We start from the raw sequence: 22358 nt of genomic DNA, 5'->3' as shown, positions 1-22358 counted from the left end.
AGACACACACGCGCTCGCTCGCCAGCATCCCGGCGGCGGCGGCGGCGGCTGCAGCAGTCGCTGCTATGGCTTGCGGCTCCCGCCTCACGCGCCGTTAGAGCGAGCCGGAGGGGGAACCGGCCTCCCACCCTCCTCTCCTCTCCTTCTTCCTTCCTCCCCCCCTGCCCCCGGTCCTCACCCCCTTTTCATCCGCCGCCGACTGAGACTACGGGGACGAGCAGCCAAGCCCCCCGCCCCTCGGAACCTTTCCCCGCCGCCGCCTCTCCTCGCCTCCCCCCACACGCGAAAGGAAACTCCAAGGACACCCCGAGGCAAGGAGGGACAGCAGCCGCGGCGCCTCTCCTTCCCCCCGCCCTCCCCACGGCAATGTCCAAGGGCTTGAAGAAGAAAAGCCACTGGACGAGCCGAGTCCATGAGTGTGTCATCGTGAGGAACCCGGAGGGCCAGCTGGGCTTTGAGCTCAAGGGGGGAGCCGAGAACGGGCAGTTCCCGTACCTGGGGGAGGTCAAGCCCGGCAAGGTGGTCTACGAAAGCGGCGGGAAGTTGGTGCCCGAAGAGCTGCTCTTGGAGGTGAACGAGACCCCCGTGGCCGGGCTCACCATCCGGGATGTGCTGGCGGTGATCAAGCACTGCAAGGACCCCATCCGGCTGAAGTGCGTCAAGCAAGGTAAGGCGAGGCCGGCCGGCCGAGCAGGGCCGGGCCGGGCCGGGCAGGGGGCGTCCGCCTGGGGCCGAGGGGCTCGGAACCGCGGGAGAGCAACTTTGCGGAGTTTCCCGGCGGGCTTCCCGGGCGGCGCGGCGCGGCGCCCTGGACGCGCGTCTCCTGCCTGGCACGGGGGAATTAAATGTGCGTCAGTGGCTGGCTGCACCGCGGCGGGGAAAGTTCGGCGGGGCGCAGGACGAGAAACGCGCGGAACTGCCAGGCGTATCTCTGCGCGTGCGGGAGGGTGCGGACGTGGGCCAAGCCGAGGGGATGGTCTCCTCTCCTCCTGCCCGTCCCCGCCCCGCTTCACGACCGGAGCTGCCTTCTCCCGTGCGTGCCCTCACCCGAATGCCTCTGAGCAAGTGCAGAGAGCTACCTGGCCCCCGGGGCAGCGCAGGCTTTTCCGTGGCTTTCGGCGCCCCGGATTCGCACCCGCCTACTTGAGAATAAACTCCGCTGAACTTTTCGGAGCGTCTTTGACGTCGTCAGCCGGAGTGCGTCTTTAGAGGATGGGACTGGAAGAAGGCTGCGGGCCCAGGAGCGCTTCCCGGAAGGGGAACTGTAGAGCGCCTTCCAATCCAGGAGAGGAGTATGTAGGATTGCTTTGCGCATCTTTGAGGTCAGACAGCTGACTTGGCACGCTGCATCGGAATGGAAGTTATTCCAGGCAACCTCCCTTTTCCTTTGGCAGGGGAGTATAGCTCAGACTCAAAAAAAAAAAAAAAAAAGAGGGGGGACGAAGGTGGAATATGCTTCAAAAAAAAAAAAGAAAAGAAAAGAAAAAGGTCCCTTGAAAGCAAGGACCGCCGTTATCACTCTAGCGAGGAACTGGTCGCTATGGGGGGGAGGAGCAGCCTTGTGAACACGCGCAAGCTCTGCTAGAAACAGACCCAGTTGTGGTAGTTTGCAGGGATGGTGGTCGTTATTCCCAACATAACCCTCAAGTCAGTGGGAGAGTTGGGCGAGGGGCAGGGCAGAGTTTAACTGAACGGGGCTTTTGCCCTGGATTCGCATAGCATGTGGGGCACCCTTGCCCAGAGAAGCTGGATTGAGCCTGCTTCACTTCTGCAGAAGTCCTGACTGTTGGAATGCCTATCAAGACAGCACCATTTTCATGAAGGCCATCAGAGCTGGGCTGCCAAAATCCAGAAGGCCTCTTTACACCAGCAAAGAACTAGAATTTCGCTATCTTTCTGCTGCCATCTTATGGTAGTCTGAATATGGCAGTCCAGGTAGGGTAGTCCTGATTTTCATTTAGTTTTTAACTCCAAAGGTTAAAAAAAAAAAAATGGCTTAAACATAGCTGGGAAATTCTTTTCATGATTTTCTGTTTCTTTTCATTTTCTTTTATTGCCGTGGATCTTTATGATGCTAGCTTCCAAAAAGGTAGAGATTGCAAACTGCAATTAAACATTTCACTAGAAAGCTTGGTATAGACAGATTAAACTACTCACCAAAGGATATTGAAGGTGCCTGCCATCCCCAAGTTGAAGTCAAAGGCGCCATAGTAAAATAAGTCTTGGTGTCAAAATGGCATTGGGTTTATGGAACTATGCTACTAAGCTGCAATTTTTGAAACTTAAGGTACTTTATCATAAAACTATATCTGCATTGGTAAATTATTACCGTTCGTGTTGATTTCAGATTAAGGAATGTAGATGGATAAAGAATCTATATTTCCCATTCTCAGAGAGATCAAAGATATCCTAGGAGGTCAGACAACAAGAACAGTGAATAAATAACTGATTTATTATAGAAAATCAGTAGCTGTGAAATATAATTGGAAAACTGACCTCAGAGCTTGGAGTCCTAAGCCAAGGAAAGAAAAAAAAAAGTGCCTAGTTTATTAATCCACATTATTTGTATTTAAATAAATGCAGACATTGATGACTTATAAAGTCGGATAATTGCTGAATGAGGGAGTCCACGGCAGACCCTCAGTTTAACTATAGAAATTGTAGTTTTGCACCGTTGCTGTGAATTCTCTTGAGATCATCCCTAGAGCTGCTCAAGAACATTCCTAAGGTACCAGAGGAAGCTGAATTCTTTTACAGAAGTCGTGTAAGGGTTAATATTCTCAGCTTCATGTTTATTGGTAGCTTGGAATATAAAAAGACAAAAAATATAATGGAAAGGTACCATCAGTGTGGTTATGTAAGAAGTATTCATCCTCTTTTGGATTTTCTGAGTGGTTGCGTATGTTTTACGTTGAATGTTATCAGAGTTTCATGTGGGCTGTAATGATACATAAAGGAAGTTTTGAGTAAACAAATAACGCCAATGTTTATTGCTGCTTGATTTATTTTATAAACAAAGTCATCCAACATTCAACAGACCAGAGTGAGAAAGTAATTGTCCTCTATGTCAGTTAGTTCAATTAAAGGTATAACTAGGATTGATTGATTGATTGCCATCATGGCTTATTTGACCCAGTCCTTCCCTATATAAATATCACAAACTTTGGTAGGGAAGTTCCTACCCTACAGATTCTAGACACACATCATTCTCTGCTCAAAAGACATTTCTTTTTTTTTAAATAGTCTTTATTAAATTATTTACACAAATAATACAAACATCAAATGACAAATCAACAATAAACATAAAATGCAAAAACAAAAGAAAGAAAAAAGGAAAGGAGAAAGAAGAAAGAAGAAGAGGTTTAAAAGAAAGGAAATGGATTTCCAACTCCCTAAGTAATACAATTTTATACCTTAACTAAATAATTTATTTTCACAATTCACTAATTTGGTTACAATAATTCTACAGTTCTATTGAGATTATATAAGTCAAATACATAATATTTACATCTTGTATTATATTCATATATTTTACACATTTATGTTAATTTTTGGGTCGATTCTACATAGTTGAAGAAGGGTGTCCAGTCATTTTGAAAATCTTCCACAGTTTTATCATTTAGCTGGTCCGTAAGTTTTGCCATCTGCACCAGATCCAGGGATTTACATGTCCATTCTTCCATTGAGGGGGTCAGTTCTTCCTTCCACTTTGATGCATACATAATTCTAGCTGCGGTGATCAAATATCGTAAAAGTTTTCCATGTTCATGTTCCAAATCCTTGTCCATGATGCCCAATAAATAGAGTTCTATTAATTTCTTTAGTCAACATTTTACAAATTATATTGTGTATAGATGTCCAATTTTTTTTCACCTTCTTACAAGTCCACCATATATGATAAAATGTTCCTGTTTCTTTTTTACACTTCCAGCAGACATTTGAAGTATTCTGAAACATTTTGGATATTTTGTCCAGAGTAATGTACCACATGTACATCATTTTGAAAAAAAAAAAACTTTTAAATTATAATTTAAAGTAAATTTCAGCCCTTTGGTCCACATTCTTTCCCAAACATCATAGTCAATGTGATGTCCAAGATTTCTCTCCCATTTAATCATACATTGTTTAATTTGTACATTTGCCATTCTTATTTGTAATAACATTTTATATATTTTGGAAATCATGTGGTCATTGTTGGCATAAACTAAATTATCCCACCAGGTTAAATCTTTTGTGAATTCGTAACTTTGGGCATCAATTTTAAATTGTTCCTTTAATTGAAAATACAAAAACCATTGGCATGGATGTCCTTCATTTTCCAATTCATCTCTTCTTTTTCATTTTATATATAGCCACTTCAAACTTTATTAGGTCCAAATATCTTAGCCATTTGCAAATTCCTGTTTTTTCTCTCCTACTATACGCTTCTTGCGGGGAAATCCATAATGGTAGAGTGAGTGTTAGAGTAGTTTTATATTTTTCCCAAATTCTAAGAAGGGACTTTCTAATACAATGATTATTCAATACTTTATTTACTTTCAATTTGTTATACCATAGGAATCCATGCCAACCAAATTTCAGGTCGTGGCCTTCTAGATTTAATAATCTATAATTTTGTAAAGTATTCCACTCTTTTACCCATAATAATCCACATGCTTCATAATATAATTTAAAATCTGGAAGACCCCAGCCTGCTCAAAAGAAATTTCTGAAGGGTTCTGTAAAATAAAAAACTACCCTTCTCCCCCCTATGGGTGGATGTGTCGTCCTCAACCTCGGGTCCTCTACCAGAGGCCTGGGAGTTTGAGGGTTCTGCGCAGTATCTTAGCTGTTCCTAGCACTGTCCACTCTGTGGACAGAGAGCTCTGATGTTGTTCCTGGGATCTGTTGGAGCCACTCTCCCAGCTTGGGGGTCACAGCCCCAAGTGCCCCTACCACCACTGGAACCACTTCGGCCTTCTCTTTCCACATCCTCTCTAGTTCCGCCTTCAGGCCCTGCTTCTCACACCCCTTCTTCCTGATGTTGCTGTCACTTGACACCACTACATCTTTTTTCTCCTCTCTCTCTTTTTCTTCTTTTTTTTTCTTTTCTATTTTTTTCTTGCTTTCTCTTTCTCTTTTCTCTTCTCTCGAGACAATATATATACATATACATACATACATACATACATACATACATACATATATATATATATATATATTAATCCATTCAATCATGTCCTATTCTCAGAGACTGCCTGGACAAGTCCCTGCAGTTTTCTTGGCAAAGTTTTTCAGAAGTGGATTGCCACTGTCTCCTTCCTAGGGCCGAGAGAGAATGACTGGCCCAAGGTCATCCATCTGGCTTTGTGCCTAAGGCAGGACTAGAACTCACAGTCTCCCGGTTTCTAGCCCATTTCTACACATACAGACATGCCTATCAGTCTGGGAAAGTTTACAAAATCATTTTTTAAGGCTCTGAGGCTCCACAGATCTATAGTCAGAGACACAATCTCCATATGGAGAATATTTGGGACAACAGTGAATCCTCCCAAGAGAGGTAGTCGTTTCAAGATCATTTCCAAAAATGTAGCATATAATCAACTAGGAAGTCACAAAAAACCCTAGAACTATATCATGAGATCTGCAGGCCTATCTCATCTTGTATAAAGTCAGTGTTCATGACTCCATCACCAGAGAAGCAGTGGGTAAGAAGGAGATCTGTGGTAGGAAAGGCAGGAGCCATTGCTCATTAAAAATATTGATGCTTACCAAAAGCATCTTGATGACTGTCCAGACACATGGAGGAAATTTCTATGGTAAGCTAAGTCAAAAGTGGAATAAGATAAATCAAAAGTGTAATGTTTCATTCCACATGAATATATTTTGCCTGGCAGAAACGAAATACTTCATTGCACAATATGAACCTCATAACTATGGCCAAGCAAGAAAGTGGTGGTGTCATGCCTGGGAGATGTTTTACTGCCTTTGGACCTGGATGATTTGCCAACATTGGTGAAAGCATGAATTCTGCTTTGTATCAGAAAATGTGTGGGGAAAAAATAAATCACCTGCTCATCAACTGAAGGTGAAACACAGGTGGGTCAAGCAGCAAGTGTATGAGACAACGGGTAAAAAAGAATACATTCAATATTTTGGAATGCTTGGGAATAGCCAAATCAAAGTCCAGACCTAAACCCCATAGAAATGTTGCAGTAGATCTTGCTGTGGCAGGACATTTAGCTCATACCAAAAAACCCTTCAAATATCCCTGAGCTGAAGTAGCTGAACAGTTCATCATGAAGGAGTGGGTCAGAATTCCTACACAGTGATGTGAATGACTGATCCCTAATTACAGGAAGTGTTTGGTTGCAATTGTTATAGCTAAATGTGATGCAATCAGTTATTGAATCTAAGGGAGCAATTACTAGTTTCACAGTGGTGCATCACATCACATTTTGGATTATTTTCTTTATGAAATAAATGAAACAAGAACCAAATTTTAAAGGGTATTTGTTCACTCAGATTCCCTTTATGTAGTATATAAAGGGGCCCATGTGAAGCTCTAATATGGGTAGGACCCATATGAAGCTCTAATAAAATGAAGTGACAAAGACATGAAAACATTCAGAAAATCCAAAAGGGGGTGGATAGCTTTTTACAGAATTGTAGATGAGAGAAGCTAGCTCCTGACAACTTCTAGTGGCAAAGTTTAGCTATTTTCCTTTGCTAATTACTTGCAATAATTCTCTACTTTTGCATTACTCAGAGGGTGGAACTGATCCAAAGTTTGAATTGGGTATTTTGGATTTTACTGCTCTATCTCATATAGTAAGGTCAAACTGTTAAAATGATTGTATCTTGATTTTTGTACAGAAAACTATCCTTTGGGATGCTATAGAAGCCTACAACAGTAGATGGAACTTCTTTATTGTTTGCAGTGGGAAAGAAAATAATAACCATTATGTTGTTATTACAATAACAGACCTCCATTCAGTAAACTTTGGATGTAATGAACAACATTTTACATCAGACTTCTCCCCCTGGTAACAAAGTTCATTGTTCCAAAGCACTCCAGACCACTGACTTAATGTACATCATTTGCATAATTATGTAACTGATACAATTACATCATTTGCATCTATTTACATCATTTGTCATATGCAAATGAAGTAGATTGCATTATTAACCAAATGGCTTGAACTGATATAACTGACATCAATAATGGAGGACTAATAAAGTTGTGAGCCAGCTTGGTGTAGTGATTAAGGCACCAAACTAGAAACTGGGAGACTGGGAGTTCTAGTCCCACCTTAGGCACAAAGCCAGCTGGGTGACCTTGGGCCAGTCACTCCCTCTCAGCCCTAAGAAGGAGGCAATGGCAAACCACTTCCGAAATCTTGCCAAGAAAACTGCAGGGACTTGTCCAGGCATTCTCCAGGAGTCAACACTGGCTTGAAGGCAATAAATAAATAAATAGTTGTAGCTTCAGTTGCCTTTGTAGAGTCATGCTAGAGATGTTGAAAAAAACCAATCTCACTGAGCCCAGCATGACTGTTTTCAGCAGAGTACCTTCTTGTGCAGAGTTGTATATGCAAAAGTTTCCATTCAGTCTCTATCAGATCTTACCTACCCCTTCAGAACGAGTAAGCTGTATGACTCAGCATTTTTGTGGGTAAGCACCATCCAGTTTACATGCACAGCATTTTTCTTAGGTCTCTCTTTCATTCTTAATTCGTATTTATTTTGGAACTGCTGTTCAGGCTGTTGTTCTTGTTCTTGTTGTTGTTGTTGTTACTTAATTTTGCTATAGCCACCCACTATGATGACTGCAACACTCAATTACCATTAAATCCATTTCATACGTAAATACAATAGAAATCTTCTAATGGAAGAAGTATACAGAATGGCGAGAAAAGTTGCGAATGAATATTCCCATGCTTTGTCTAACTTAAACAGCCCAATGAGTACAAGATTCCCCTCCCTCGCTCTGGTATGTAGCCCCTCTTTCCCTCAGTTTGTGCCAGTCTCTTTCAGGTATCTGCAACAGCTCAGCCAGTTGACCTTGGACGCGAGAAATAGTCCAAACATGATGTCTTCTCACTCCTGACTGTTCCCCCTCCCCTCTACTGACTTGCAAGGCCTGACACGTGTTGACTTCATTCGTGCATGCGAGTCCAATCAGATGTTTTGGGAATGTTTTTGATCAGGGAACGTGACACCCACTCCAGTAGGCTAGCATTGCATCTCTCCCTGGACCATTACATTTATCATGAATAAGTAAGTTGGTGACATTGCCCAAGTTCCTAATTCTACTAAGCCATAAACTGTGGTTTGGGTTCACACAGCCTGTTAAGCTAAATCCTAACTGATCACATTATAGTTTTACAGAATTTATGAACACAGCCAACATTATATGGAGTTTGCATAGTTGCAAACTCCATACTTGCATAAGTTTTCATCCCTCCAATCCCCACCTGTTGTATGCTGCCCAGAGTCGCCTTGTGTGAGATGGGTGGCCATATAAATGTGAACAATAAATAAGTAAGTAAATAAAACTATTATACCACCAAACTCTGGCAGGAAAGCAGGAAGCTTCTGGGATTTCCCACAGAATTCAGGTAAAAGACAAACAAAAGTCAGCTATGGTAGGATTTTGGATTGTTTTGATGCTACTGCATCATCCTCCCAATTAGCCCTGCCTATTCAGATGACATCATTATGCCTTTCTTTGTTTCTCTAGGCTTCAACATAATTACTTTTTTAAGGTGTTTTTTTGCAGCTCCTGGCTGCAAAAAGGGACATGCCACCAGATTAAGGAATATGGAATTACTTGTTTTATATGTTGTCTGTGTAATCGTCTTTATCGGAAGGGTAACTTTTCTGGTGATGGCAGAATTTAAGGAAACAGCAGGATTTAAACTTTCTTATAGAAGAAAGTTTGCCGAGTTCATATATAACTAACTGACAGTGACAAAAGCCTGCCATCTTTAAAACGTCTTTCAAGTTACTTGGCATCCTGCAGTGCTCAAGGTTGTCTTTACCCTCTCACCTACATAGAAAAACTGATAATAATTGTCCCATTAATGGTTCTTCTTCTGTTGCTTCTGGCTCACTGGTCAAAGGAGGGACAACTTTCAATCAAAGCCACCCCATTTCAGCTGCAGCAATAAAGCTTAACAAAATCCTCTTTATCCTTGTCCCTATTTGCTCACGCCTGCTTACTTTAAGTCATTCCTGTTTATTCCTTGTCTCCCTGGGGATGAAACATGTTGACTTATCTTGAGTAAATCTCAATAAATCTAGCTAGACCACTTTCTGGGGCATGATTTTATATACTTTTATACTGTAGTATATTCATACAGGTAGTCCTTGCTTAACAACCATAAGTGGGACTGGAATTTTGGTTGCTAAGTGAAGTGGTAATTAAGCAAATCCGGCCCGATTTTATCACCTTTTTTGTGGTGGTCGCTAAGTGAATCACCATGGGCACTAAGCAAATCATGTGGTCATTAAGCAAATCATGTGGCTCCCCATTGATTTTGCTTGCCAGAAGCTGGCTAGGAAGATAGAAAATGGTGATCACGTGACCCTAGGATGCTACAACTGTCCTAAATGTGAACGCCAAGTGCTCAAATAGTGATCATGTGACTGTGGGGACAGTGTGACAGTCGTAAATGTGAGGACTGGTCACAAGTTGTTTTTTCCAGCACTGTTGTAACTCTGAACCATCACAAAACAAATGGTTCTTAAGTGAGGACTACCTGTACTCCTCACTTCTCCTTTAGCCTCTGATATTTCCTTATACTGTATACCATTGGGGATTGATTGATTGATTTTTGATCTTTTAAGGACTGCCCCTCCTTTGAGCCTAGTAGATTGCTTTGCAACTTACATTGGGTTTAATCAACTATGCCTAAGGGAAGGTAGGTTTCCAGGAGCTGTTGCCCCCCAATTGCCAGACAGTTCACAGTGCTGAAAGCATTTCTCCAAGATGAAATGAGAAGGAATAGGGCAGCAACTTCAACAACTTGGCCTGCTTTCAGAGGAGGTCAGAGGCTAGATGGACAAGGAAGTATACCTTTTCTGCTACACAAGCCTTTAAAAATTCAGTCCAGTCTAGGTTCTGCATTCTTCCGTATGCATGCATAAAATCTGCTCCCAATGATTTTTCCCCTTGGCGGTCTGGATAGCAAAGCAAGGATGCTTAATAAATATTGCTTCTGTAACTTCATTCTCTTTAGTTTCTAAGACTTGCTAGAGGAAAGTTAATGAAGTCATTATCATAATCTCTGCATAAATTCATCAATGATCTTTCTGTAGATTCTTACCCTGTAAACAGTTAATTAAAACATCATGACCTTGAATTGGCCATGTGACTATTTTTGTTTCTCTTTCTTAGAAATAAGTCTGTCAGAATAAAATAACAGGAAGAAAGGTGGAGGGAGAGCTTTTCCATTTCTAATATATTTTTAAAGTTCCTTGGGGAAAAATATATTTAAATATTAAATACAAATCAATAGTCGGGTTTACCGTTTAAATGAAATTAAGAGGTGTCTTAGGTTCATAATAGTTTGTAGAACAGATTACTGAAAAAGAAAAGCAATATTTGCTTGAATGTTCTGTGATTCTGCTCCAGCAGATTCAGCTTTACAAATTGAAGAAAATGGCCTTTAAAAGTTTGGAGTGAGTTATAAAATTGACTTTTTGTCTCTTACGATATGTTTTTTGTAAGAGTTGATCCTATTCATGCATGGTTGTTAGAAGGTATCCCTCTTAAAACTTGTTTTTTTTAAAAAAAAAAAAAGAAAGAAAAACAAGTGGTACACATTTCAAGAAAGCCTACATCAAAGTGAATGTACACCTTTAAAAAGTTCATTTTACCAAAGCACCATGCATTTTACATATAGTCTCGATCCAAAGTCTTTTATGTTTTTCAGATAAGAGAACTGGACTTGAGTTTTTCAGCTCTTTCCAGAAGGGAAGTCTGTGAAGTCTTTCCCCAATCCCCTATCCTCCAGATGTGTTGTAATTCCCATCATCCCCAGCTAAACGGTGGAACAGGGATAATGGGGTTTGAAATACAACACATTTGGGAATGAAACCCATTTTTGACAACAGCCTTTCTTTTACCACGTTTTCCACCCATACCAAATTTAGTCTAGTTCTGTTCTGGTTTTGGAGAGTTGTTCTGCTGATGGACAAGCAGACAGACAGTTGGAGAGACTCCTGAGTTCCTTTACATAATTTTCTATGCTCTCTTGATCTGGAATGAATTAAAAAGGCATCTTACTCCTTTCTTCAGTTCTGTCTAGTATATTAAGGTCAAATATTTGTGAGTAAATAGAAATTAAGAGAGCCAGTTTGGTGTATTGGTTAAGGCATTAAGGCTAGAAACCAGGAGACACTGAGTTCTACTCTTGCCTTAGGCACAAAGGCAACCAGGTACCTTGGGCCAGTCACTCTCTCTCAGCCCTAGGAAGGAGACAATGACAAACTACTTATGAAAAAAACCTTGCCAAGAAAACTGCAGGGTATTGTCCAGGCAGTCTCCAAGAATCAGACACAACTGAAAGGATTAAAAAAAAGTAGAAATTATACAATGCATGGGTCAATATTTGACAAAGTAGCTTGCAAAGGCTGTGGGTAACTAAGATTCCTTTCAATGTTAGAGTAGGTTAATCTTAGTCCAATCCATATTTGGTATTGCTCAGCAATGAGTCCTTATAGACTACTTAATCAAGAATCATGAGATCTTGAGTATGTACCTCTGTTTTAAAAGCTTGGTTGCCCATAATAAAATAATAGCAAGGTGGATCATACCCAATTGAAATCATATTTAGAATTCTTGGGCGGATTTTTTTTAAGCAAGCATAACATAGACATAATGCTTTGTGATAATTCTAGTGTAAAAATAAAGTATTTAAATGTATTCCCATATGTTTTTTTTTTGTTTGTTTCCCTTGACATTAAGTCCAGTCGTGTCCGACTCTAGGGGGCAGTGCTCATCTCCGTTTCAAAGCCGAAGAGCCGGCGTTTGTCCGTGGACACTTCCGTGGTCATGTGGCCGGCATGACTACACGGAACGCCGTTACCTGCCCGCCGAAGCGGTACCTATTAATCTACTCACATTTGCATGTTTTCGAACTGCTAGGTTGGCAGGAGCTTGGACTAGCAACAGGAGCTCAACCCGTCATGCGGATTCGAACCACTGACCTTCCGATCGGCAAGCTCAGCAGCTCAGCGGTTTAACCCGCAGTGCCACCGCGTCCCTCCCATATGTTTACAGTTACTTTATTTTAAAATTATTATTTATTAAACTTATTAGACTGCTCACTACTGTGGCATCCTTGTTTTCCATAAGATATAACATCAAAATTAAAATAATAGATATTAAAAGCAATTATAAAACAATTAAAATTACAATTGGCAATTAATTTTATAGGAATATAGTTATTTTATTTATAAAATATGCATTTGTGCCGTTCTTTAAAATTGGAGTCAGAACCCCAACAAAAACCATATCATTCTATAGAAGTGGTTTTATTGCTTTATTTTAAAAGTTTCATTATGTTTGATAATAGAATACATTTACTGGAGACCAACCACAGTCACTAGGAGATATAAGCTATAAATGGTATTATTGCTCTGCCAGATAAGTTGCATAAGACTTTAGAATAATGCATCATATATCAATATTATTAACTTTTTGAGAAGTCCTTACGGATAGTTAATGTAATAACAAGATACATGTATTATATGTATATGTATTATGATTGGGCAGTGCTTTGGATTCAGTTACAGAACAGTGGCTTGGGGTGCATAATGAATGAATGTAACACTTTTCACCTCTTTAAAGCACCTATCACTCTTTCTCTGTCACACACACACATATGTGCATCTCCTTTTGAGTAAGGAATACAAATCTTTTTACACGCACATCAGGAAAACCTGCTGTGTAATCCCAGGAGAAGACATGACCCCTTTAAAGGATTGTAGACAGCTAGTGTATTTGCACCCCCACCCTGTATACACCAAAGCATCTTTCTGGAATGAACTGAAAAGCATAGTCTAACCTTAAGATACATGATTATAAGTAAAGCATTGTATTATTTAATCATGTTTGGTCTAGTGGTTAAGGCAATGGGCTAGAAACCAGGAGACTGTGAGTTCTAGTCCCACCTTAGGCATGAAAGCTGGCTGGGTGACCTTGAGCCAGTCCCTCTCTCTCAGCCCAACTCACCTCACAGGGTTGCTATTGTGGGGAAAACAGGAGGAGGAAGGAGTATTAGTAGGTATGTTCACTGCTTTGAATAATTTATAAAAATAATAAAGGCAGGATAGAAAAATAAATAAAATAATCTCTTCAAATACAGTGCTGTGTTTCTAATTCCTACTGAAAATCCACCGTCCCTCAAATGCAACCCTGAAGAAGCAATATTAATTCCACACTCCACACATTCCTTTGCTTGTGATGGTTGGCTCTGACTACCAGCTTGACTAATTTGCTGAGTCACACCTTTCTTTCAAATATATGGCTTGCATTTCTTTGTTCTACCTTTGGTAATTTGCAATGTATTGTTGGGCTCAGGATGTTGGCTAACTCAGACTTGAGGGAGCTGACTCAGACTGCAGCTGCATTTCCTCAAATGCCTCTTCCACTGTAGTGGAATATGGAGATAACCTTGAAAAGGCATTCAGCAGCTGTTACCTAAACACCAGTTTAAGTCCAAAAGTCTTGACTGAATGAGAAAGAAACTCAAGATTGTCCTGCCTTGATTCTCTTTGGTATAAGATGGTAGGGAGAGGATCTCTATCAGCCTCTTAAGATTCTATTATTAGTTTGTTCAACTGTTACTTTATTATAACAATAAAGTAGAGTGCTAGTAGTTCTTGTGTCTGTTTCATGACCAGCTTTACCTTGAAGGGTTGATATTCACCAATGCACTTTCAGTTAATTCCTGTGGTGCAGGCTGAGACTCAGTCCAGGCAAGCTTTAGTGAGACTGATCCTTAACAAAATATGGAGTCCAGATCCTGAAGTGATCTACTATTGACATTCACATACCAGACATTCCATGGCTTGATTCCACACTCCCTTATAGAATGAGTATGAATATTTTGTATCTTGGTATTTTTTATGGTTTATAACGTAAGCTACCTGTAATTTGTGGTGTAGGCAGCATACAAATGTAAGTACAGATAAAGTTATATTTTAAATAAATTTGCAAGATTCCGTTCCTATAGTCAATATTCATAAAAGTACTTTTAGCCTTCTTGTGGAGTCGATTTCTTGGTTTGGTCTACATAGTGGGTCTGACATCAATCCTACAAGTCCCACTGTTCTTTACGTCCCACAGTCACTCATTTGAATTAGGGCTGAATCACTTGCTCATACCTTCTTCTTGTTTGGATTTTTGCCATGTCTGGCCCCCTGTAGCTTTGATGACAGATCTGGCCTATCTCTGTCAAGGTCATCTTCCATACGCTCTACAATAGCACTGTGTTAACCCCCCAGAGTCACTGTTGTGAGATGGGCAGCCCTATGAATCTAATTAATTGATGGATTGATTGATTAATTAAATATTGTTTTATGTAAATTACATTCTTTAATTCATTTGCACATTTTGAAATATAAATATCTCTGATGCAGGCTTTTAAAACAGGAATTCTATCATGTAATCTCTTTTTAAAATGTAACTCTCACTATTTGTATGCAATAGTGGACCATATTTTTCGGTGAACACATGTGCCACTTTTAAGTTTAGGGACAGTAGAATACCCAGATTTAGCCCCAGTGTAGTCCATGGCAGAATTATTGTATACAGCTAGTTTGAACTAATAGAATTAAATGATACATAATACAGTGTTGATCTGCATTGTATCCCAGGATAACAGTATATTAAGGCAGGTTAATGCTTTATGAAGACATAATATGCAATTATTTTGGAGGAGAGCTAGAATATTAAGCTGCATATGATGTGGAAGATCTGTAATTTGATTTCCCTTAATTTTTTTAAAATTAAAAGCAATTGGGTGCCCCCTCTCCTCTGGATCAGAATTATGTCACTGAGATTTGGGGGTGGGGGTTAAATATTTTTATGACTTAAAAATAACTTCCTTCCCTCAAAGCTGATGTTGTAGAAGATGAAGGGAGACAGAAGCATTCAATATGCAAATCATAGGAAACTTCACTACTGTAAACTTAATAAGTCTTCATGCAAGCAAATATAATTGGGTGTGTTTGTGCTTTTTATATCAGAAGGAAGGTTTTAATTTCTGTCTTTGGACTATTGGCCTTTCCCAGAACTTTAGCATTATAGACTGAGGACAAATAAACATTGTAATTATGCCAGAATTAGCAAAATGTTTGGTTTAGTATATTCCTAGAAATATACAAAAGATGTTTGTTTCCATTAATTAATTAATTAATTGATTGATTTAAATTGCAAACTGGTCCTTAGACTTGGGTCTAATTTTATATATAAAGTGTGCTTCAAGTAATTTGAAACTTGAATCGTTTATCATTATTTTCAGTCAAGTATTGGGGTCAGGGGAAAAGAGGTTATTATTTAAATATAAAGGAGTCCTTCCTTTGTGGGGAGATGGGCAGTGATAAATGTGATCAAATAAATAAATAAATAAATAATTCTCCTGGGGAAAGGGAATGACAAACATTCTGCATTTTCTCCAATTTCATAATTTTAATGTATATCATGGGTTCAAGAAGATAGTGAGTGCTGTCTAAGAACATCTAGCAGGCTGCTGCTGGTTAAAAAGGTTGTGAAAGCCATTATAAGAGCTACTTTGGAGAGTGTGTTAGTACCTCTCCTCAGATCATTAAAGCAGTTATGTTTTTTCACCAAGCTAATGCAGCTGCTGCAACAGCTGTCTACAGTTGTTTGTGTGTGTCTCTGCTGGGATCACCACCAAAGTAGGAACTGTGTATGGAGCCAGCCAGAATGTCTCTCAAATCAGTCCTTCAAAGCAGCTGCATCATCAAAAAAATCAAAGTGGCAGCCATGATAATGTGATTGAAGTTCTGCAGAGCTTTGATTGCAGTGTTGTGGATGCCATTGTGGATACCCTTCTGCACAAGTCTTGCAAAAGACAGGGTTGTTTTTACATTTCAAACAGAGATGCTTTGCTCACACCCACTCACTTTGTAGAGGTCGTCTTTCAAAAGCTTTGCACAGCCCTTTTTCTTAGGCAAAATGTTCTAATGCCACAAGACTAACAAAAGGAATGGTAGTACATTAGGTGGTCTTTTCTTACTGTTATCCTATAATTGATCTGATTTATTAATCCAAAAATTGGGGACTAGTGCCTATTTTCCTCAAAGCCCTAGATGAGTTCTTGATTTGGCAGAGACAGCCCCATAGAAGAAGCAGTGAAACAACTGTTATTTGTTGAGAATGTAAAGGCACTGGTTAGGAAAGTCCATCTTAGCCACATAAGAAAAAATCATAAACATATTTTGACACATATAGTACATACGGTGTGGTACAGTATTGGAACAATTCCTGAGACTAAGCATTCCCATTTCAAAGCAGTCTTGGCCAGCGTGAAAATGTTAAACCCCTACAATATTCTTAAATCCTGCTCTTAGGTTATATTTCTAACAAATATGCTACACTTTTTCCTAAATGTAAAATGTTTAGTTTAATTGTTATATTCATCAGCCAAGTATTTACTCTGAACAATACTGTATGTGAGTCATAAGCTCATTAATTCTGACATATAGCTTAATAAACATTAAAACAGTTTTGAAGCCAATAAAATAGTAAAAATATATTATCGCAAAGTTCAGTTTTTGAATAACATGTGGGATTAAAAATAATATATGCTGGAGAAATCCTCTGATAAATCGAATGTGGAACATGAAAGAACAGCGGTAATGTTAGCATTTAGTGGGTAAAATTCCATGGGTGGTTCATCTCACACTCTGCAAGAATTGTGTATAATACAATATATATCTATATAGTCTCGATAAAATAGTTAAGAGCAGAGACATCACACTGACAACAAAGGTCCGCATAGTTAAAGCAATGGTGTTCCCCGTAGTAACATATGGCTGCGAGAGCTGGACCATAAGGAAGGCTGAGAGAAGGAAGATCGATGCTTTGGAACTGTGGTGTTGGAGGAAAATTCTGAGAGTGCCTTGGACTTCAAGAAGATCAAACCGGTCCATCCTCCAGGAAATAAAGCCAGACTGCTCACTTGAGGGAATGATATTAAAGGCAAAACTGAAATACTTTGGCCACATAATGAGAAGACAGGACACCCTGGAGAAGATGCTGATGCTAGGGAGAGTGGAAGGCAAAAGGAAGAGGGGCTGACCAAGGGCAAGATGGATGGATGATATTCTAGAGGTGACGGACTCGTCCCTGGGGGAGCTGGGGGTGTTGACGACTGACAGGAAGCTCTGGTGTGGGCTGGTCCATGAAGTCACGAAGAGTCGGAAGCGACTAAACGAATAAACAACAAATCTATATAGTCTCTGTAAATGAGCATGAAACAAGAATGTAAGTTAACATTGCCAGTTGATGGGCTGATGAGGAAGCCATTTTAGGAGATGCTGTGTATTGACACATTTTCCCAGCAGGCAATTTAGCAGAGTTCCAAAACAAGTTCTTGAACGTTGTGCCTATCACCCCCCTAACTTAACTCAAAAGGAGGGGAATGTTTGAGAGGAAATATGAGAAAGCAATGAGGCTGCTAGACACTCCCAATCACCCAACCATGATTTGGCATTACGTTTGCACTGAGTCAGTATGACTGACCTGCAGCGTAGACCTATAGAGTTTAGTCACAAACAAGTTCCATTGAGTTCACTCTTTTCCAGGTTTGTATGGATACCTAAAAGCAAAACTAAAGAGTTCTAAATAAGGTTGAAGAACAACATACAGGTGAGATGCAGAAGGGGAGAGAGGGTCTTCTCCACATTTGTAGGGACATACTTCTTGAAAAGACCATATTTCCTTCAAGGAGGATAAGGTTGAAATTCAGCTGGTCTTTAATGGGCTCTGCCAAACTAAAAGTAATTTTGCTGCTTTGGGGGTGGGGGGTGGGGAATAAATCATGTCTAAAGTATGGACGATATCTATGGCTGGTGTGTGATTAATTTTTATGCTAATATTAGTAATGGCTGCTCCCCTCCAGCAGTCTGTATTATATAGAACAGAAGTAGTGTTTATCTTACTACAAAATGCTTTCTTCTTTTAAAGTTCAGATCTGAAGTGACATGGGACAAATTCCTCAGTCTGTGTGTCAAGCTGAAAATGGCAGTGCTACATAGAAACTGCTTATCATGTGTGTCAAATTAACACACTTGGCTTTTAGATTTTCAGGTAATACTCTTTCTGGCCCAATGCAGCCTATTTAATTAGGAATACTATAGGCTTCTCCTCTGTTTTTCTTGTACATGAACCCACTACTACATAGCTGCTGCTGCTTCTTCTTTTTTAATTGTGTGGCATAGCAGTTCGGTGTTCATGCTGCTTTTTCTTGCTGGGAAATCCTTGTGAGGTCCAGCAGCCAGATGTGCAGACTATTTAGCCGTGACAAGTCACGTTGTCTGGGGTCCACCACGAGGAGGCTAATCTACATTGCACTGAGTTGGGCTGAGAGGGAGGGACTGGCCCGGGGACACCCAGCTGGCTTTCATCAGTAGGAGTAGGGTACTTAAAAGTATGGGGAACAATGAATGAATGGGTGCAGAATGCCTGTGTATTGAATACAAGAGTAATGATGAGTGATGTACATTGAGGTGGTTGGCCAAAAAAAGGTGACTGAATTGGTCAAAAAAAGAAAACTGTATAAGTGAAGGCAAAGTGAATGGGTTGTGAGGATTACAAAACAGTTGTGTGAAGGAAATGTGAACAGGTTGGGGGGAAAGACAGACTGAGAAGATCATCATTTAATGGAGGAGAACCTGGAAAAGAGAGAAGTAACAAACTTTTTTATTTTATTTTATTGTATGGTGTAGCAGTTTGGTGTTCAGGCTGCTTTTTTTCTTGCCGGGAAATCCTTGTGAGGTCCAGCAGCCAGATGTGTAGACTGTTTAGCCATGACAAGTCACGTCGCCTGGGGTGCACCACAAGGGGGCTAGTCTACATTGCACCGAGTTGGGCTGAGAGAGAGGGACTGGCCCAAGGTCACCCAGCCGGCTTTCATGCCTAAGGTGGGACTAGAACTCACAGACACCTGGTTTCTAGCCCAGCACCTTAGCTACTAGACCAAACTGTCTCCCACTACATAGCTAATAGTATTATATCAAAATTACCACTATTTTAAACTTTGGCTGTGAACTTTAGTTTGATTGCTCTCTCATAGTAGTGATATTTTGTATCTATATAGCTTAGAAAAGGGAAATAATAATAAATAAGCAATTTATGTTCAGAACAGAAGAAGGAAAACATTCCAGAGACTAGAAATATGCAGTGGACTTTTGGGCTTGGCATATCAGTAATCCTAAACTGAAACTATTTAATTTATTTTTGTTCTATAAAACATATGTATTTCACATTTTTATTTTTATTTCCAAAATGTCTAAGGCAGCTAAGAGCAATAGAAGTTAAAATACATTCATAACAACAAAACAAAACAACAAAGGACAGAGACAGGAATTAACACCACCCACTGGGTGAGGAAGAACAACAAGAAACCAGAATGATGACAGTCAAGAACAAAAAGCTTGGGCAAACAATGACCATAAATCATTTGACTGCCAGACATGAAACAGGTCTTTTTTCAAAGATCCAAGTGGATGGGCAGGATTACATGGGTAGATAACCTTAAATATCCAACTCCTTGGTGAAATAGGTCTTTAAAAGTAATGACTACCAATTTGAAAATGTCATAAAAATATACTGAAGGTCATCCAGAAGTCACTAAAGTTAGTACAGTAGTTAAATCACAGTTGGCTTCTTGGAAACTATGGCTTAAAAGTGTGTTTTTTCAAAGCCAGGCCTGCACAGAACATGCTAAAGTATAAAGTATAAAGTCAGTAATTAAGCCACATGTAAACACTGATAGAAATAGATACAGTTATTACAACAACCAAAGCTTTCCAAAGATTTTCTAGAAACAACTGCAGACAGTTCAGAAACAAGACAGTCCAAGGACAAACTGGAAACTGTTTTGCAAGGGCAGTGCAACCTCATCCAAAACTGATCTTTATCTTGGATAACTGGTCAAAATTACTTTTTTCAGGTTTTAGAAGTCATCAATCTCCTGTACTTCTCCTGCAGCATGTAGACAGAGCTAACGACATTGCTTCTCCACAGGAAGAAGCCATTCTGCCATTCCCCGATTGCCTCTTCTCACAGGAGCAGGCCAGACACTCTGTCTAAAAATCTAACCATTCTTATTGCAAAATCAAAATCAAAGACTTTCTTTATTCTAACATCCCAGATGTTTTGTCAGGAACTCCCACCCCCTAGTAATAAAGTGGCATTACTGGCAGGCTTTCATTGCCTCAATCCCCTAATTCTACCCTGTATGGAGGTTGTGGATTAATAACCAACAAGGTAGCAGTGTAACAGTTTTTCTGCAGTGACTTTGAAAGCAGTATCAACAGCACCATCTTCCCCTGGATCTGTGTGCTTCCAACAGCTGGGAGGAAACTGCAGAGAGATGGCTAGTCACAGCTGGGCTTAGTTGATATCAAGGATCATCCCTTCAGGAAGGGAATGTCACTTACTCTCTCTGCTGATCTACTGTGCAGGAAAAACTGGTAGATTGCTACAGTGACCTCAACACAGATGCTTCTGTCAACAGTGATAGGATCAGTCCTGTCATGAGTGAGGATGGCGAGCAGGGGGCTCCCATCCAGGCTGTAAAGCGCATGCGTAGTACTGAGGAATTAGGTGGCCATTCAGAGACACAGATCGGGCCCGCCTTAGGTTTATATGTCTGGGTTTTCCCACGCTTCTTCAGTTTGTTAGGATTCTCTGTTATGTAGTAGTAATAAAACACTAGAGATCTACTCCTTGTCTCAGCATGGTTCCTGGCTGTTAGGACAAGTCCTAAGCAAGGAACATTTTTACCTGTCGTTCCCTTTCTAATTTGTGGGGTTTAGAATCCTGTCTAATTTTCCAAGCTGGATCAAAGACATTTTATCCCAAGATACTCAGAACCCCCTGGTAGATAAAGAGTCCAGCAAATATGACAGAGCATCTAACTGTCCTTTACAGGTAGCCCTCGTTTAGCGACTGCCTCGTACAGTAACCATTCGCCGTTATGACGGTGATGAAAAAGTAACTTTGCAACCAGTTTGTAAAGCAAAGGAAAGCTGAAGTAAGACCGTAAGCACAGTTGCAGGTTCACTTAGTGACCACTTTGCTTAATGACTGAGTTGCTAGTCCCACTTGTGGTTGCTAAATGAGGACTACCTCTAATTCATTTCTCAGAAAAGAGAAAAAAGAGCAAATATGGATCTGGCCACATGTGTGTGTGTGGGGACGGGGGGGGAGAGAGAGCGTGGTAGAATAGTGGAGTTGGGTGAGTCTTACAGCATTCAAGTCAGTTCTCGTGAAGATAACAAGTAAAAAGCATTCTTTTTTGTAAGATAAGTGAAGTATATGCAATAAGATATCCAAAGGGGTTAGTAGAAAAGTTGAGTCCTGGTGCAGTCCAAGTAAGTTTGAGGTTTCCAGATGCAGGAAGCAAGGTAGACTGTTGTAAACTTCCAATGACCTGATTTGCTTATCATGAATGTCTTTACCCTCCAGATAGCTGGGCCCTACCCAGTATTTGTGAACTCCAAGACATCCAGCTTCACAGCCTTGCACTACAGTAATGCTCAGTCCCTCCCCTCCACACCCCACCCCACCCCACCCCACCCCACCCCATATAGTTACATTCTTGTGCTTTACAAGTATGCAGTGGAGATTAGGGTTATGTTGTGTTTCCCATGTGATCCCAGGGGGGAAAAGTGCTCAGCTGCTTCAAAGGGTTGCAGGTATGTTCTGTGTTCATGCAGTGAAGCTTCATTTTGGAAATGAATCCAAGGCACTGCACACTCCAACAGAGATGTTGGTTCAGGATTCAAATAGGTAGAAAGAATGAGATCCAGTTTGTGGAGGTTCTTGAGGTTCTCACACAACTACTCTTACTGTTCTTTCAAGATGATAGATGTCTCCAGAAGGCTTAGCACAAAATAAAAATTTCCTCATCATGATTTTCTGAAATTCCTGAAGGCCTTCTTCCACCTGGAATAATTTTGTGATGGGTTATAATTCTCGTCACTATTATATAAATAGTATGTACTGTTCAGGATCCCCAGTATGTCTCTATTCCTGATTTTCATTTTTTTTTTAAGCGGTAGTTAGGTAGCTAAAATTAATAGAATATTTACCATTGTGGTTTGGGAAAACA

General features: G+C 40.3%; 1 protein-coding gene across 1 annotated transcript in view; it reads left to right on the top strand.

The window, feature by feature from the left end:
* Positions 1-238: 238 nt before the first annotated feature.
* The window catches only part of MAGI2 (membrane associated guanylate kinase, WW and PDZ domain containing 2), a 713008-nt gene continuing 690888 nt past the window's right edge, over positions 239-22358 (top strand). Inside the window, exon 1 of the mRNA XM_063308087.1 lies at positions 239-667. Within this exon, the coding sequence (XP_063164157.1) occupies positions 367-667 (301 nt within the window). The 5' untranslated portion in view covers positions 239-366. The remainder of the gene's footprint in view (positions 668-22358) is intronic.

Source organism: Candoia aspera, chromosome 7 (assembly GCF_035149785.1).
Source record: "Candoia aspera isolate rCanAsp1 chromosome 7, rCanAsp1.hap2, whole genome shotgun sequence".
In the NCBI taxonomy this organism is placed as follows: domain Eukaryota; kingdom Metazoa; phylum Chordata; class Lepidosauria; order Squamata; family Boidae; genus Candoia; species Candoia aspera.
The sequence above is the reverse complement of the archived record's forward strand: the minus strand, read 5'-3'. Positions and strand labels throughout refer to the sequence as shown.